Source organism: Battus philenor, unplaced genomic scaffold, assembly GCF_028537555.1.
Source record: "Battus philenor isolate CCGP_79_NKW_IND1 unplaced genomic scaffold, ilBatPhil1.0.hap1 SCAF_11, whole genome shotgun sequence".
NCBI classification, from domain to species: domain Eukaryota; kingdom Metazoa; phylum Arthropoda; class Insecta; order Lepidoptera; family Papilionidae; genus Battus; species Battus philenor.
In genome coordinates, this window is record NW_027181673.1 from 9,501,577 (window position 1) to 9,517,644 (window position 16,068).

Below are 16,068 nucleotides of genomic sequence, written 5' to 3' on the forward strand. Positions count from 1 at the left end.
TTATACCATGTGGACGTATATATATTTACTTAGGTATCTGTGTAAATAAACTAAAGAAAAAAAGCGATTCGCTTGGCATTCAACAAAAGCTCTCGCTTCCTTTATTGCCTAGGAATACGACCCTAGCAGCTGCCAGTTTGCAGATGTTCGTGTAATTAATTTAAAGGGTGACTGGCAAAGGTAAACTAGCTCATTGTTTAAACGCATAAAGATTATTTAAAGTTCATAAAAACTACGAGAATTCGCAAAAATAAAGGCACTCACCGGAATCATTTTTCGGGGACATGTGTTATGCCTTTTTGCCACTGTTTATCTGAAAAAAAATTAAGGTCATAAATATATTATACTTAATACTGTTTCGTCACAAGATTTATAGCGAATTAACAATTGAGACACAAGCCTTCTGTCAGAAAGAGACTTTGTCGGGGAATAATCTATCTTGTGAACTCATTTTAGATTAATAAATCGCACATTTATTTCAAATTTTCGGTTTTTGATTTGACGGTTGCCACGTGGTTACAGCCTCTGTTAATTTGCGACGGTCGGAGTTCGAATCCACGACTTACAATTGTATTGCACTATTACAGCTACTTTGAAGCTACGAGAAAAAAAGTTACCGATGTAGCTCGAAGAATTGCTCGTCTTAAGTAGCGCGTAATCTTAAGTGGGCGCAGCTTGTGCAGCAGACGGCTGCAGGGGTAGAACGGTTCCCAAGTGTCAACCACGAGCAGATTGACGCCGCGTGGGTAAGCCCTCCACTAGGTTTACTGACGACATAGTCAAGGTCGTGGGATGTAGCTGAATGTGAGCAGCAAGACCTGTCATCGTAGCAATCTTTGGGAGAATTTTATACCTTACGGTGGGCGTCTATCGATTGACACAACGATTATGATAATAGCTATTAAGCTACTAATGCTTACATCATATAAAAGAATAATATTAAGTGAAATAACACTATTTATCCACAGAAAAATTAATAATAGATCGCTCCGATCTAATTGTTATAAAAGCCTTTAAACATACTTAAGGCTGGTATAAATAGCTTTAGTTCTTTTCTGTGATCACGTAAATCTCTGCTCTTGTCATTCGTTTATTATATGGCACGTGTCCGCCTTTATCTGTACGTGTTGATTGTTATTTCTCTGAGAATTTTATCAACATAATTGTATTCTAGGACCACAGCTCTACGGAAACATGCTTCGCATTACGAAATGGAAGAATAAAAACATTAAAAATCATAATATTGCTCATAAATGATATTTTTTGTTTTTCATTAATTTCGTAGACACAATTACTTAAAAAGAGAGAACTCATCAAGATATTTGAAGATTTAATTATTACCATAAGAAGTTATGACCCAATCCGGTAAAATTGTAGTATGTGGTAGCCCCAAGTTTCAAGGCTCCGGGGGAGCCATGGAACTTCGCTATCTTAAAAAATTAGGTAATTTAGGTATTTTTTTTGTAATTTTTAGTTTATGAAAAAATGGAATACGTTATTTATTGAAACACAAAAACTACCACTTCCAAAATTATACGTAATTACCGTAGTATAAATACAAATTTGAATTCGAATGCTTTAATGATAGTACTCTATCGTATCGTAGAAAAATAGAGATCTATAATTTAAGGTCAAACTTCAGCCGGTTGTTCAGCTGTTTAAAATAAAAAGAAACTAAAATCCGACTTGTAATGTAGTCAACAGAAGATTTCAACCCTACATACATTTTCTTAGCTAAACTCTTATTTTGGTTTTGTGAGGTGCATAAATATTTGTTACTATGAAATACTAAAGCCTTTAGATAGATATATTCTTTAACATTCCGTATTCCGTGAGTTTAATTTCATCGTTTCTTGCTGGATTTTATTTTGAGATATTATTACTAATACAACAGAATACTTAATATGTAGGTTGTTTTGCAACTGAATGTCTATAATGATTTCCTAAAATTATTCGTTTTTTTTTTCTTCTTTTGTATAATCCGTAAAACCTCATTTAGTGATTTAAACTAATTTAACGGATTGTTTTTATCATCGCGGCAAATTATTATTTAAAATTGCCCTAAGTTCTGTCCGTGTCCGTGACTGCTGAAATCAGTTAAAACGTTCAGAAATTAAAAATAAAAAGCATAAGGTTTTAGTAATCAGTTTTGTAATCATGCATGGCGTTATTTTACACAAGAAGTTTTATAAAAGTGGCCAAAAATATTTAGGTATCTTAAGAATTAAATAAGTTTAAAGATTAAAAGACCCAAATTGTATCATGCACATATATATACTGTCTATTACACTTATTTTGCTATTAGTGTAAATATTTAAAGTGATTTAAGATTATTTCTTCCGAAGTACAAAAGTAAATCCAAGTTAATTTGTCTGGTAGTAATGCGGAGTGTATAAGCAACTCTCTCGTTATACAACAAATCCCTAAGCTTGCTTTCTTGAAATAGTACTTTAAGACGGATTTCTTTCATTGCTCTTTTGAAAAAAAAACCTGAGCTTCACTCTGTTTACTCCGTTCTCTGTAAACTCGAACATACTTTACTTAAAAGTTCAAGAGTTTAAAAGATTGACAAACATCTCTCTTTATCTACAAATGAATATAGTTTTAATACAGTAGTTAATTGTGCGATTTCTTTATACTACAAAGTGAATTGTCGTACTGGTCACCTGATGGTAAGTGATATGTCTATCCCATTACATGTCATCATTGTAATCATCGTGTCAGCCGATAGATGCTTACTGAAGCAGATAAGCCTCCCCCAAAGATGCCACAATGACCGGTCTCGCGCTGCCCGCATACAGCGACTTTCCACAGTCTTGACTAAATCAATTTTAGGTCCGCCTATTGGAGAGCCTAATCACGCCGCGTCCACCGGATTGTGGTAGCCAGTCGAGAACTTTACGGCTCCACCGACCGTCGGTCGCACGAGCGATGTGCCCCGCCCACTGTCACTTTAGACGAGCAATCCTTCAACTACGTCAGTGAGCTTAGTTGTTCTGCGGGTTTCACTATTTCTGATTAAATCTCATAGCGAAGCATTGTTTGACTCCATGTTTGACACTAATCGGTGTAACATAACTCCTGAAGATGCCGCGTGGAGGGGTGAAACACGTGTTGAGTAATTTGGCGGTGGTGGTTGTGTGATTCGCATTGTTTGCCGCATACGCATTTATCAGCGGGCTGGCGGGCGGTGCACTTTATTGCACGACTACCACTGCATGTGCGGAAGTGGCTAAATATTGGTCCTTTTCTTACTTAGGATAGACTTCCGCGAGGTAACGCCTGATTCCATTAAATATTGTTTGATATAAGACCAAAGTAAAAATTAAAGATCATTAGTTATCAGTAAAACGATGTTTCAGAGCATACCTTCAAGCGTTATATTCTAGCTTTTGTCAGTACGAGTAGGTAATCGTACTGCATATCTTATATTAAAAATTATATTAAAAAATTATGTTCGTATGATTTAATATTCTATAAAGCCATACTGATCCAAGGAGAAGGCTACGCCCTGAACTGTTTAATAATTAATTCCCTCTATTTCGTTCGCTCTCCGACTTCTTGTAGCTTAGCTATTGTTGCACAAAGCTTGTGAGTGACGTTACTTGACTTATAATTGCATTTTGCTAACTCCATAACACTTGTTAATAATTTAAAACTAACACAAATTTGTTTATTGCAGCAAGGTAGAAAAAAATAACAAAGTACTATATATATTAATAAATACACCACCTCTAAGTTCAAAACGAAAGGTATTTTTAGTGCGTGTTGGGGTTGCCTGACATTCAAAATATATTTATATACATATATATATGTAAATATATATATATATATATATACATTTATATGTATATATATATATATATATTGTCTATTGTATATCTATATGTATATATATGCATATATATTGTCTATTGTATATCTATATATATATATATATATAGATATACAATAGACAATATACAATATTGTCAATTTTGTTGCCAACCCTTGATAAATAAATAATTAAGTTCAGGCAATTTACACTAATTACCTTAATGTACAAAATAATAATTAATCCCACGTCGAGATACATTTAAAAAAGAGCGTGTCCACCTGTATGGCTATATTTGAATCTACAGAATAGGCGTAAAAGGTTTAAAAGGGGAATGGTATAGCTTGCTGATAATTGATTTTCATCTATTTGCCGTAAATTGACATACTATACACCCCTTGAAATAATAAATGGTTTCAGAAATATTAAATAACCTAATGATAACATAATAAGAAAAGGCGTTTTAAAAATTGGCGTTATATTACAATTAATTATAAATTATTATCTGCCCTTGCAGACTTTATGATACATTACTATAGCCCTGTCTCATTATAACAGATTTCAGAGTGATCACTTTATACACGTGATTGGTAATAGATGTAAAAAGCTTTGCTGACAAATGAGCTATACTTTCAATTAACAACAAACAATCACAATAAGTAAATATTTTATAAATCTATGTATAGAATAAAATTTATTGTAAGCTCCTTTCGCTCGTAAACGTATACTAGCTATAAAACATCGGTCGCCATAAGAACGGTACTTCCGAAATGTTATCAAGAGGCATTTTCAGTCGTCCCACCCTCGCTTGTGCTTCATTGTATGCAAATCGGCACGCCCGTCGCTACCAAATATTTCATGCGAGCTTTGCCACGGACAACGTTCAGCCAAATTACGTGACCTCAGGGCCATCGGAGGCCCCGAAACGCGCCGGGAAGAACGTTTCTCCCAATTTGTCCCTTCCAAGTCGATGGTTTTGTCGTGTGGGCGTCAGGCAATAAACATTTTCTTTGTCGCACCGTCTGTCGGATGGAATCCACTAAAAGTTTCGAAACGTGCCGGCCCGTTTGACACTTATTATTCAGACATTATAATATTTACAAGGATTCGACAAAGGATCCTAATTTGTTACTTTTTTAGCAACGTATTTAAACTCAATTACCATGATATGTGCGCACGTTTTAAATTTTATCATTTTCATTTCATAACCTCTATTAAATACCAAATCATTTCAAATCCATTCAAAGGTTGTCTGTGTGAAATCACGAACTACGATTGGTCCCCAAATTGTATCGTGTTGCTTCTATTTTATTGTTTAACACGCTCTATGCCATGGCAATTTTTGAAGTTTTTCCATACACCACCAAGTGAGACGTACACGACCCACACTTGCTTTACACTTTTTTAATACTGAAAAGCTATAATAAGCGGGAATAAGTTATGTTTTAAATATGCATTACGTATGGACATACGTGATGTGAAGTTATCTATATTCGACTTTACAATTTTTTTAAAGTATCTCTTGTTTTTCAATGAAAACTGCAAATGTCCTGAACGGAAAGTGTAGCGGGGCTCGTATACGCACCACATGGCATGGAATGTGTTTAAAATAGCGATAATACAATTATATATAACTATTACTTAAATATAGTAATGGATTAAATTAATATATACCTACTTGAGTATACATCAATCTGCTGCATGTATTTAAATTAATTATTGATTCCTTACATTACGCGTCTAAAAATTCAGATAGCTTACATTGATTTGCACGCACTATTCAAAACGGGGCTTTGTTTTCTGTACGGTGCAGTAAACTTGGTTCAATGGAGCTGACTTCGCAACGAATATATTTTTAAATTCACAATAGTTCGGGGATTGCTATTATAAAATCTCCTTTCAAGCCGTATGTGTAAAGTCGCACCATCGTGATGGACCAGTGCTAATGACCTTATAATTAAATAAAACCAGCCTAAAACTTTGGCAGCTGTTCCACTATTTGTAATCTGATCAGAAGTAACATACTTGATGAATGTAGTTATGAAGCGTACAAATAAAAAAACTCTAGTTTAGCTTGTAGTGAATTAATGCGGTGTAAGTTGCCATCTTTGGCATCACAAAGTGTCGCGACCGCCGCATTGAGACAAATCGTCTGTCAAGACGCCGAACATCATTGGCATTCAGACTTGGAACACAATTTGTACGACCACAGGCACGTACCTAACCGGCGGTATACTTACTGCAATCCTTCGGTGCCGCCTCCTATTCAGCATAATATGCAACAATCTCCGACTATACATCAAATGATAATCTTAGGTCACATTTGTAATGTTACGTTCATTCACACATGTGAAAAGTTTAAAACATTTATCAAACAAAATACAGCCTCGTATATCGCGCGGTGAATAAGATAAACCGGTAAACCAATTATCAACAACAGGCCATGTAACAGCGTCATTATTCATCGCTCCACGTCGGTTTCGTCCTTTATTTTATTTAAAAATATTTGCGGGCGTGCTTAAAATTTTCTTGGATACATGAATATTGTTTATTGAAAAATTGACTACTATTGAAAAGTACATTAAATATCTACATCCAAATAAGTTTAATTTGAATCTCGGATTACTTATTAGGATAATATTGATTGTAGCGTTTACTACCTATCTGGTAAACATTGTTTTCTACAATAAATACTTGAATCTTTATAAATTTGATCCGAAAGCCGTATTTGCTATAAACAACTAACCGATCTCAATGAAAGAACAAAAAATATTTCAAAAAGTAATACATATTTTAATTCTTGTTGATACCCAACATTGTTTATGCTAAAATATTTTCTGACGCGTAATTAAATAATGTTCGACATTTACATGGAATAGACAACATTATTAAAATTGCGATACATGGATTTTCAAAATTGACGCCACAAACACTCAACGGCTGCTCTTGCGTTTAATTTATCGACATTGCAAATGCCAGATGTAGAGGAAATTGTTTCTTTTTTATTTAAGAACCTTCCACAAAATACTCTGAATCTTATTAAAATATGAACGAAATCAGCAAAGTCGTTCTCAAGATATGGCGTGACTATGGGACATTGGGATTCATTTATTATGAATATCTTCGTTCAACTTGATCAAGAGTCGTGGTCGATCACGTCAGTCCCAGTCACTGTTATTTTCGGTTTTATTAAAATTTAATATATTAGTTTAGTTTGAATCTGCTCAGGCAACTGAAGCCTTCCTGCAAGCACAGTTGTTTTACTTGACCGCAGCCCGATGTTCAGCGTTTCTACACATTTACGCTCAGGAGCAAGTACAGGGTGTTAGAGGTAATTCCTATAGACGTAAGTAACCAGTACCGCAAATATATACATACATATACATATATAAATGAGTAGGAGAACCGTGTCGGTCAAAGTGGTATTTACATTATTGATACTTGTTTAAAACTTAATGCTTTTTCTAATTGAGATTTTAATGCACGCGCAGTTATTTATATGCTAGAATTAGTGGCCATACTGATTGAAATATGTATTATATTTTCTGTTTATTAGTCTTATGTATTATATTAAAATGAATTATGACAAAATATTGGGTTGCTAAGACAATTCCTTAACCAAATATCAAGACAGTTTATTCTATTTACTTTCATACGAAATGCATAGTAAAACGAATGTATATTTTATTTCCTTATACTGCAAAGCTTCAGGTTGTCCGTTGTTTGACTTTATGAATATTTAGCACCGTGGAACTATTCCTTGAATTCTTATGCGGGGAGCAGGATCGAAAGCTCCGCGGTCTTTGAATGAACCTTAATTGCAAATGCATTTGAATATTTATAACTTCTGGCTTCAAAGGACCTGTACTCTTAAGAGACAAACGCTTCTTAGTTATCCACAGATATTTAGAAATATAAAGTGACTTCAATGGCTGCAAATGTTACGTTGCACATAAATTGCATTGTTTCGTAAAGAACAATTCTCATTAGAATGGTCCTTTTGCTTATCAGTATTGTTCTGGAAGATCAATGAATTCACGTTAGTGGCGATAGTTATCTAAAAAGTTGTTTTTCTGCGGAGGCACGTGGGAAATTTCAGATATAAAAAATTGACATAAAATGTAAAAAAAAATCGTTTTTGCTAACCTTTACAAAAATTTTGGGATTTTATTTTAATTATCATCATCATATCAGCACAGTCCAGCACGTCCATTGCTGGATATATGCCTCCTACATAAATTTCCAGTGGCGCCGGTTAGAAATGGTCTGTATCGAAGGTAATCCAATGACCTTTTCTTTTTATACATATAAAGAACCAAATTATTTTATAGAAAAAATAATTTTTGCGAACCAAAAAAATATTACTCGATTTTTTCCTCAAAATCAGCAAGGTATGGGAGTATGTACAAAAAATATGGTCTTACACCTTAGAACTAGCGAGCCCCTAAAAAGTCCTGGATATTAATAAATTAAACCAAAGTTTTTGTGAACAATTTTTTACAATTACTTTTTGAGCATTAACCGACTAATAATACTAATTTTGAATGCTAAGTCAATTAAAATCCATAGACATACTATCATAGTTGATTTTTTCGAAGTTAATAAACTTAAATGCAATTACAAAGACGTTATTGCTTTTACATATTTAAACTAGAGATTGCAAGCCTATGTTAATCTATTTCACGGGGATATTGCGTGAATGGCAAGTTTTTTTATACCTTAACGTTTAGGTATATGTGAACACTTAACGGTATCCAGTTACGACTAACATCTTCGCGTTTGTATGCAAATTTTGTTACAATTTAAGTCGCAAAAACATTCATATGTCTTAAACGATTCACATTTAGTAACAAATATATCTTAAAAGTATTTTTTTTAATTTAATATGTATTATCTGTAAAGATAGGTCTTTATGTCAAGAGGCCACCTGGGTGAGTAAATAAGGATGATATATGTTATTTTTATATATGGGTTTTAGAGGAATCCTGGCTAGGAAATTCATATATATACATTCGTTATTACATATATGTGAATGTATGTATAGATATACATTAATAAAACAATATTATTCTGTTTGGTTTACTACACGGTGAACGGTTTGCATGACTCATCACTTTATAACATAAAGTGCGCGACAATCAAGTTTTTAATCGGTTTATTAAAATTTACGATTTATTAAAGAAACATTGGACCATGAAATTATCTAACATAACATTTTTAAGTTACTTTATTAGTAAGGTTATGTTTTGAACTAAAAGAAAATTGGAAATTTCCGACAAATTTCTATCACCCAGAATTAAATTTAATTCTATTTGTTAATGTTTTTCGGACAAAACCCAAAATAATGATCAAAAATCATTGGATAAATCGAAATATATTTATAGCAATACTGTTTTCATATACAAAGATAGTGGTTTAAGGGATCTTCGGCGTCGAGGGTGGTTCGTGATCAAACGCCAAATGTAATGGATCCGTGCATTCAGTCAGTATGTGCGGCAGAGGCAATGGATCCCAGCACTTACGTCCAATCATACTGTCAAGCCGTCCGTCCATCCCGGTCGCCCCGTGGGAAGCATCTCCCAATCACCAAATACTAGAATGCACTATTTCTTTTTTAAACCTCTTTCACCGGATACCAAAATAAAAAAAAAATCTTTTAACTCACGCCACTGATAATTTAGCACGGACAAAACCTTTTCAAATAAACTTGTTAAATTAAATTATTTACTAACTAAACATTTGTAAAATACCGTTGAATTTAAAATACCGTTTAATTGGTTATAGGTGTGACAGCTGTTGAGAGGAGAATTTCTACATCAATTAATATATGATACACCTAATCTAAACATCAATAGTTTAAAAAATATTTAATGTTTGGTTAATTACACGCCAAAATTCCGATTATTATATATTAAAATTAATTATATTTTACTATCTGCCCCTGTAGATTTTATAGAAGTTATGAATGCGACATACCTATAAAGAATTGGCAAAAAAATAATGTAACATATTTTAAAGTGATCATTTTTACATGATGATTAGAAATGGGTTTAAAAGCTTTTAAGCGTTTTGCTGACAAATAGATATAACATTCACATTCAATATTTTAAAGCTTAGATATATAACCAATCAGTCTGTGTATCACAGAATTCAGTTCACATAAAAATGATGTATCGTTCAACCTGTTACTAGTATTTTGAATGTTTTAACCTTGGCCTGCTTACTTATATAAATGGTTTCGTAAACAACTGAAAATTACAAAGATGAAAATATCAATTATTTTTAACAATAGGGTCCACTTATAGATATGCGCTAAAAACCTATGTAATAATAACATTTGGCATACTAAATTACCGATTATGAGGGATAAAATAGCCGTGGTAGAACAAGTCATTGTAGAGGAAATTAAAATTTGATCAATACAATGTTGGTATCGCGCAAATTGTTTTATCGGAACGAAAGTCAGAAGTGACTAGATTATTTAACAGATTGTAGTCTTGTGTCCAATTTGATTGTGTAATAGTTTAATGGGAAAAGTTTGAGATATGTCAGCCCTATGTAACCCCCAATTAAAAATAAAGGTACAAAAGAAACAAAACTTCCGATGTAAGAACTCATCACATGCAGACATTCCTAATATAACTTGGTTCATTGCAACAATCTTCTTAACTTACAATCTCAAAATGTTTTAAGATTACTGTCAAACAATAACTAAACTGTACAATCAATTTATAACAAACTACTTTTTATTATTCTATCCTTAACAATTACTTTTTAACATCTACTATCACAAAGAATTACTATTAGTTCTAAAAAAACAATTAGTATTTAATACGATTAATCAACATTATTGTTAAGTATACAATGTATTGTTAGGCAACATTGTACCCTTAAGTTACATCTAATTCAGTCAGATACGCTCAAGAAAATTATAACTGTCCTAGATGCATATCTAACAAGGAAATGTCTTCTAGCTTATACTAACGATAACAAAAACAGCTGAAAGCACTAACTTAACTTCTCTAATCGTACATGGGGACTGTTACGTTTAAGTGATGACATAAAAGTGAAAGGCTTATAAAGGATACCAACCAATTATTGTTTAAAACCCAACATATTGTACTTTAGTCGCTTATGATTGGAAGTAATGCACAATTGTTAATAACATCTAATTGTTCTTAAAACGTACAGGGTGATTGGTTATAAGTATAAAATATCTTAAACGGCTGAATGTATCATCATGCAATCATCTTGTATAAAATAAGCTTTTTTAAAAGATTACATAAATTATTTTTTTGTTTTGGTATGCGAAATGCACGTAACTTCTAGCAGTACAAAGTGCAGGGACAGATAGTAAATGATAGATTTTTATTAGAATTTTCATATCGTTTTATATTTATTTATATATATATATATATTATCACTTTTTCATTATTTCGGAAGCTATTGAGTTTTAATACCATACTGACAGCAAATGCGATATATATTCACCCTTTTAAAGTTTTTACACCTTTAACCAATCGCCCTGTATAGTTTTTAAATATTTGTATTTTTTAAACTAATATTTAAGGCTTTTCTTACTTTATTTTACTACTTACTTTGCTAGTAGTAAGAAACATCTAGCAATGCCGTGTCTTAAGTTATATCAAATTATATTGAAATATTGAAAGCATGCAGAGACGGGTCGAAAGGCTTGTCGAACTAATTGAGGAAATAGTCAAAACAGCTCCAAGGCCTTATATCGCCAAATGAAGGCAAAAACAGCGAGGTCAAGGTACTTATGACTGGTAATGTGAGAACTTAAAAGAAAAACACGAACAAAGAACAATTGTATGGATTACTGAATTTATTTAGGCGGTCATTAACTCAAAATAAAACATTAAAATTTTTAGAACATGCTTTTTTTAATATCCGATTTTTTTAAATAAACATTGAATTTATATTACAATATTAAATGTACATTACCATTCGTTTCGAAATATACTATATATAACATTTATCACCATATTCCATACCACACTGATGTATAATTACTCGTAATTAAAGAATCTAACTAGCTTGTCACGAATACTTTTTCTATAAGTCATTGTTGTTTCGGTTTTAAAATAAGCCACAAGTTCTTACAGCGGTGGCCTTCGAGACGAAACTCGGAGTGTCGACTATCAAGCCTCTTGAATGAACACTTACTATACGAATTTTATTATATTCGAAGCAAGACGTTACCTTGGAGACAAGCAAAACAACCGCTAAGAGCTAAACTGTCACACGCAGACGGATTGCGAGTTCATCTCGTATTACCGAGCGACGAAGTAGAAAAGGTCAAAATAAATTGGTGCGGCGCTAACCGAACCTTATTCTCCCACAAACCTATTGTAGGAACCGGTTTTAAAGAATCCGCCTTGCGTCAGTCAGCCACGTGTAAACATTTTAATTGATGACATGCGGAAGACAAAAAGCCGCGATTACTATCGCCATTCGATTCTGGTTTCTAATTTCGACCATGGTTTGAATTCCATTCAAACGCTCAGAGGCTATTCAAATTAAACACTAAAAACATTCTACATTTATTTCGAGAAGCATTTAATTGATTGAATAATAATGTGTTTTGGTCATTAAATGATAAGTTTTATGTGGATTCGAAAATTTGGATAGCATTACATAAACCTTACACCTGTGCTGGCAGTGAATAAATTGAAATGTCCGCGATCGTATCACACTCGCGGCGTGCTTCGAGAGGAAAATACACAAAATATGTTCCACCTGTTCTAAATTGAAAAGTTCACGTATCAATATGCGCATACCTTAATGAACAAGTTATAAATATAGATTAAATGACTTTAGATATTTCTCTCTCATATTGCATATAATAATAAATCTTCATCGCCTGCTCTGCGAAGACTGCAATTCACAAACATGTACTGATATTTATTTATTAATTTATATGAAAGACATACAGCTGTTAGTGTAAACTCTCCCTTTAAAGTAACTCCATAAAAAATTACAAGTCCATAAGGGGACTGATAAGTTTTTGAAGGAAAGCTTCCCGAAGCTAATTCGTCGCACCACCGTCCCTCTGCACCGTTTATTAGTTTTTAAAATAAACGTATTTTAAAAATATATTATTCTTTGGCATTAGTGACAACTAATCATTATTGCATAAGCACACAATTTTACATCAAATACTTTACTTGTTTTATTAATATTTATTTTTTGATAAGAAATTAAATAACACGAAGTATTCAAAAGTCTTCTAATAAACATTACTCTGACACAGTTCACTTTTCAATAAGATATTGTTAATTATAACTTAAGCTTAAAAATCTCCTATTAAATGTCGAAAATAGCTGATGAAACTGGCTTATAGCCAGTTTTAACAAATGGGTAAATAAAAACATAATTTTTTTACTCTTTACAAATGCTCTATTTTCATATGCTATTAATCGGAGCTTTGGCTCAATTACAAAACATAATGATACTAAAATTGACACAAAATAAACACATTGTTACCTTCAACCCGCGGCATAAATCACGTTCTGCCACGAAAAAGTAGTTTTCTAAACTCTCTTCTTTTACTAAACTCAATATAATCAAACTGCGCATTACCTGCCATGAAACAGGTTTATATACTACAATGTCACTAATGAAACCTTAAACACTCAATAAAATTAATAAAGTTTGACAATAACAATTGTTTTTGTGCAGAATATATAAATTTACTCATAGCTGTTTCAAAGCAGTTTCATTTTGCACATGTTAGTAAGCCACCGCAAATATCGTTTTTCATTTAGATAGAATTACTTTGTGGACATTAAATAATTCAGCGTCAGCTTAAATTGAATTCTCTTGCAGAACCAACACATAGTGCTGTTGTTGCATTTTAGCAATAATTTTACATCGATACTCTTCATTCGAATTACCTGTTCTAGACGCACACGTAATTATTTAAAATTGCTTAAAATTTTTGTTCACATAGCAATTTATCATCAGTATCATTTTAGCCGTACCGTGTCAAATGCTGGATAAATATAGACTACTCCTACTTCCTATAGGACAATCCTACTACTATTTCCGACAATCTTTAAAAATCGTTTGTCCACCTTTATGTTTGCATCCTACACTGCAGTTGCCGATCCCAGGCCTCCACTCCGGAACCTCCATGTCCCAGTCAGCCATCTGTTCTACGCGCCACATGTCCATTGCCACTTCAACTTGCTTATTCGATATACATAGCCTCGATTTCTTTACAGTTACTTTTTTGGTAACATTGATCTACGGATATTCTTATTTCTATTTCGATCTCGTACCGAAATCCCTTAAATAACCCTCTAAATGGCTCGTTGAGCGACTATGAGCTTACTTGCTAATGAAACTTAATTATTTACTATATAAAGACTTTAAACATTAACTAGTAAATATTTAAACCTTTCGTTAATATTCAAATATTTATAACTGATTTAAAAAATTTAAAACTGAAATCAATAAATTTATTAATACTAACTCATAAATAATCAAATAATTCAAAATACTGCGTTAACTATAATAACTTCGCAAAACTTAAGACGGACCTTTAAACTTACCAGGTTGAACTGGTTGTTTAAAAAATTTATGTTATGATTGCTTACTTTAACTCCGATCTATTGAAACCCGGAAACTCTAAGGTTTTGATTAAATTTTTGTCTCTTGTTGTTTTTTAACTGTTCTATATTCTAATATTCGTTGTTGTATGTATATAAAGAAACAATCGGATATCCAAATGATATATACATTACTTAATCATATTTGGGTATAATTTTTATTATTTTGATGTACTTTCCGTAGAGTAACTTCCATTGTTCTGCAACACTTTAGGCTAATTCTGCCAGGTTATATCTCAGAATTATCATAAAACTAATAAATTTAAAATCACTTTCACAGAAAAGAACCTATCTGAATGTCTTGTGGGCTCTTCTCAAAGGACACGTAAGGAACCCTCGTTGCTTTAAGTTGTGGGATGCTAATATAGCGTTTATTTAATTATACATTTCTATCAAATTAGGCTCTTCTAGCATCCTATAGACATATACATGTAGTTACTGTGATCCTAAGTGGATAATAATGTGAATAAATAAATAATATAAATCAACCGATATATGTAAGTACATTGAAAAACAATTTGTGAAACTATCGTCAAAATAAATTAAAAAATGTAAACTCTAAACTAAAAACATTGATACAAAAATGAGGTTAAAAGGGATGTATCACGATCTAGCAATAACACATTTGTCTGTTAGCAAATCATCTCTGTTATTTATACCGTTCAGTTCCACTAATGTCGAAGATATACCGATTTCTAGAAGTAACAAAATATGTTACTACTAGTTTAATTTCATTATTTACTATAAATAATATTTCAATTAGTTAGTTAATGTTTATGATAAGATAGTTTAACACATATAATTTTAATTCTATGACACCGGACACCTTGTACATGAAAAACGAATTTAGTGAATTTGTTTTATCTCTAATATAACAATCGCTCACAGAGAAAATGCTTCCATCGGATTTTGTAATGCTAATCAAAATTCAGAATACTAATTGCTTTTCAATAATAAATATAAAAACGCACAGAAATTTGTAGAATAACGGTTCAGCATTATTTAATTATATTTTACAATAAAGGTTGAAGGTTGCTATTCCGCTTTTATTTTTCTAATAAACCAATAACTACCAAACTTTTAGGGTTAAATACGAGTATATAGATATGAAATATTACATTTCCTTAACAGAACTAAAAAAGTTCAAAAATTATTATATATTGTATGACTGCTATAATGTAATAAGTCGGAAAAATAGCTTCAGTAGTGTTTTATCAGCTCGCCGGCGTTAGAGATTACAACAACTTTCAATAAACAGTTTCAGAAAATTTTCGTAAATTCGATTAACAGTGTATTAAAGTCTTGCGAGATCCGAACGCTTTGGCAGTTCAAGTCACAACTCTGTTTTCTTGCCGTCAATGCATTTTGCCCACCATTAATATTTCCAAACACTTGTCTAGTCTCAACAACTACTTTTTGATCACGAGGTCAAAAAAATGTTTACAATCATTAATTTAAAATTTCAAGCGATTGATCCAGGCGGTCAAGCGCCAAAATGAAAATAGTCGTTTAACTGTATTTCAGTGTACTTACAGTCCTCCTATTTTTACCCTTCGCTATGAAGTGATTTGTGTCCTAACAGAGAAAACTTAAAAAGGCTGATGCAATACATATTTACTT

At 32.4% G+C, this 16,068-nt stretch overlaps 1 protein-coding gene across 2 annotated transcripts in view; it reads right to left on the reverse strand.

Moving 5' to 3' along the window:
- Positions 1-16,068, reverse strand: part of ASPP (Ankyrin-repeat, SH3-domain, and Proline-rich-region containing Protein) — a 278,253-nt gene that overhangs the window by 218,218 nt on the left and 43,967 nt on the right. The window contains exon 2 of one of the 2 annotated variants that reach the window (XM_068772350.1): positions 265-313. The exons of the other annotated variant lie outside the window; for it this stretch is intronic. Coding sequence (XP_068628451.1) covers positions 265-273 — 9 coding nt within the window. The 5' untranslated portion in view covers positions 274-313. The remainder of the gene's footprint in view (positions 1-264; positions 314-16,068) is intronic. 2 annotated transcript variants of the gene reach the window in all.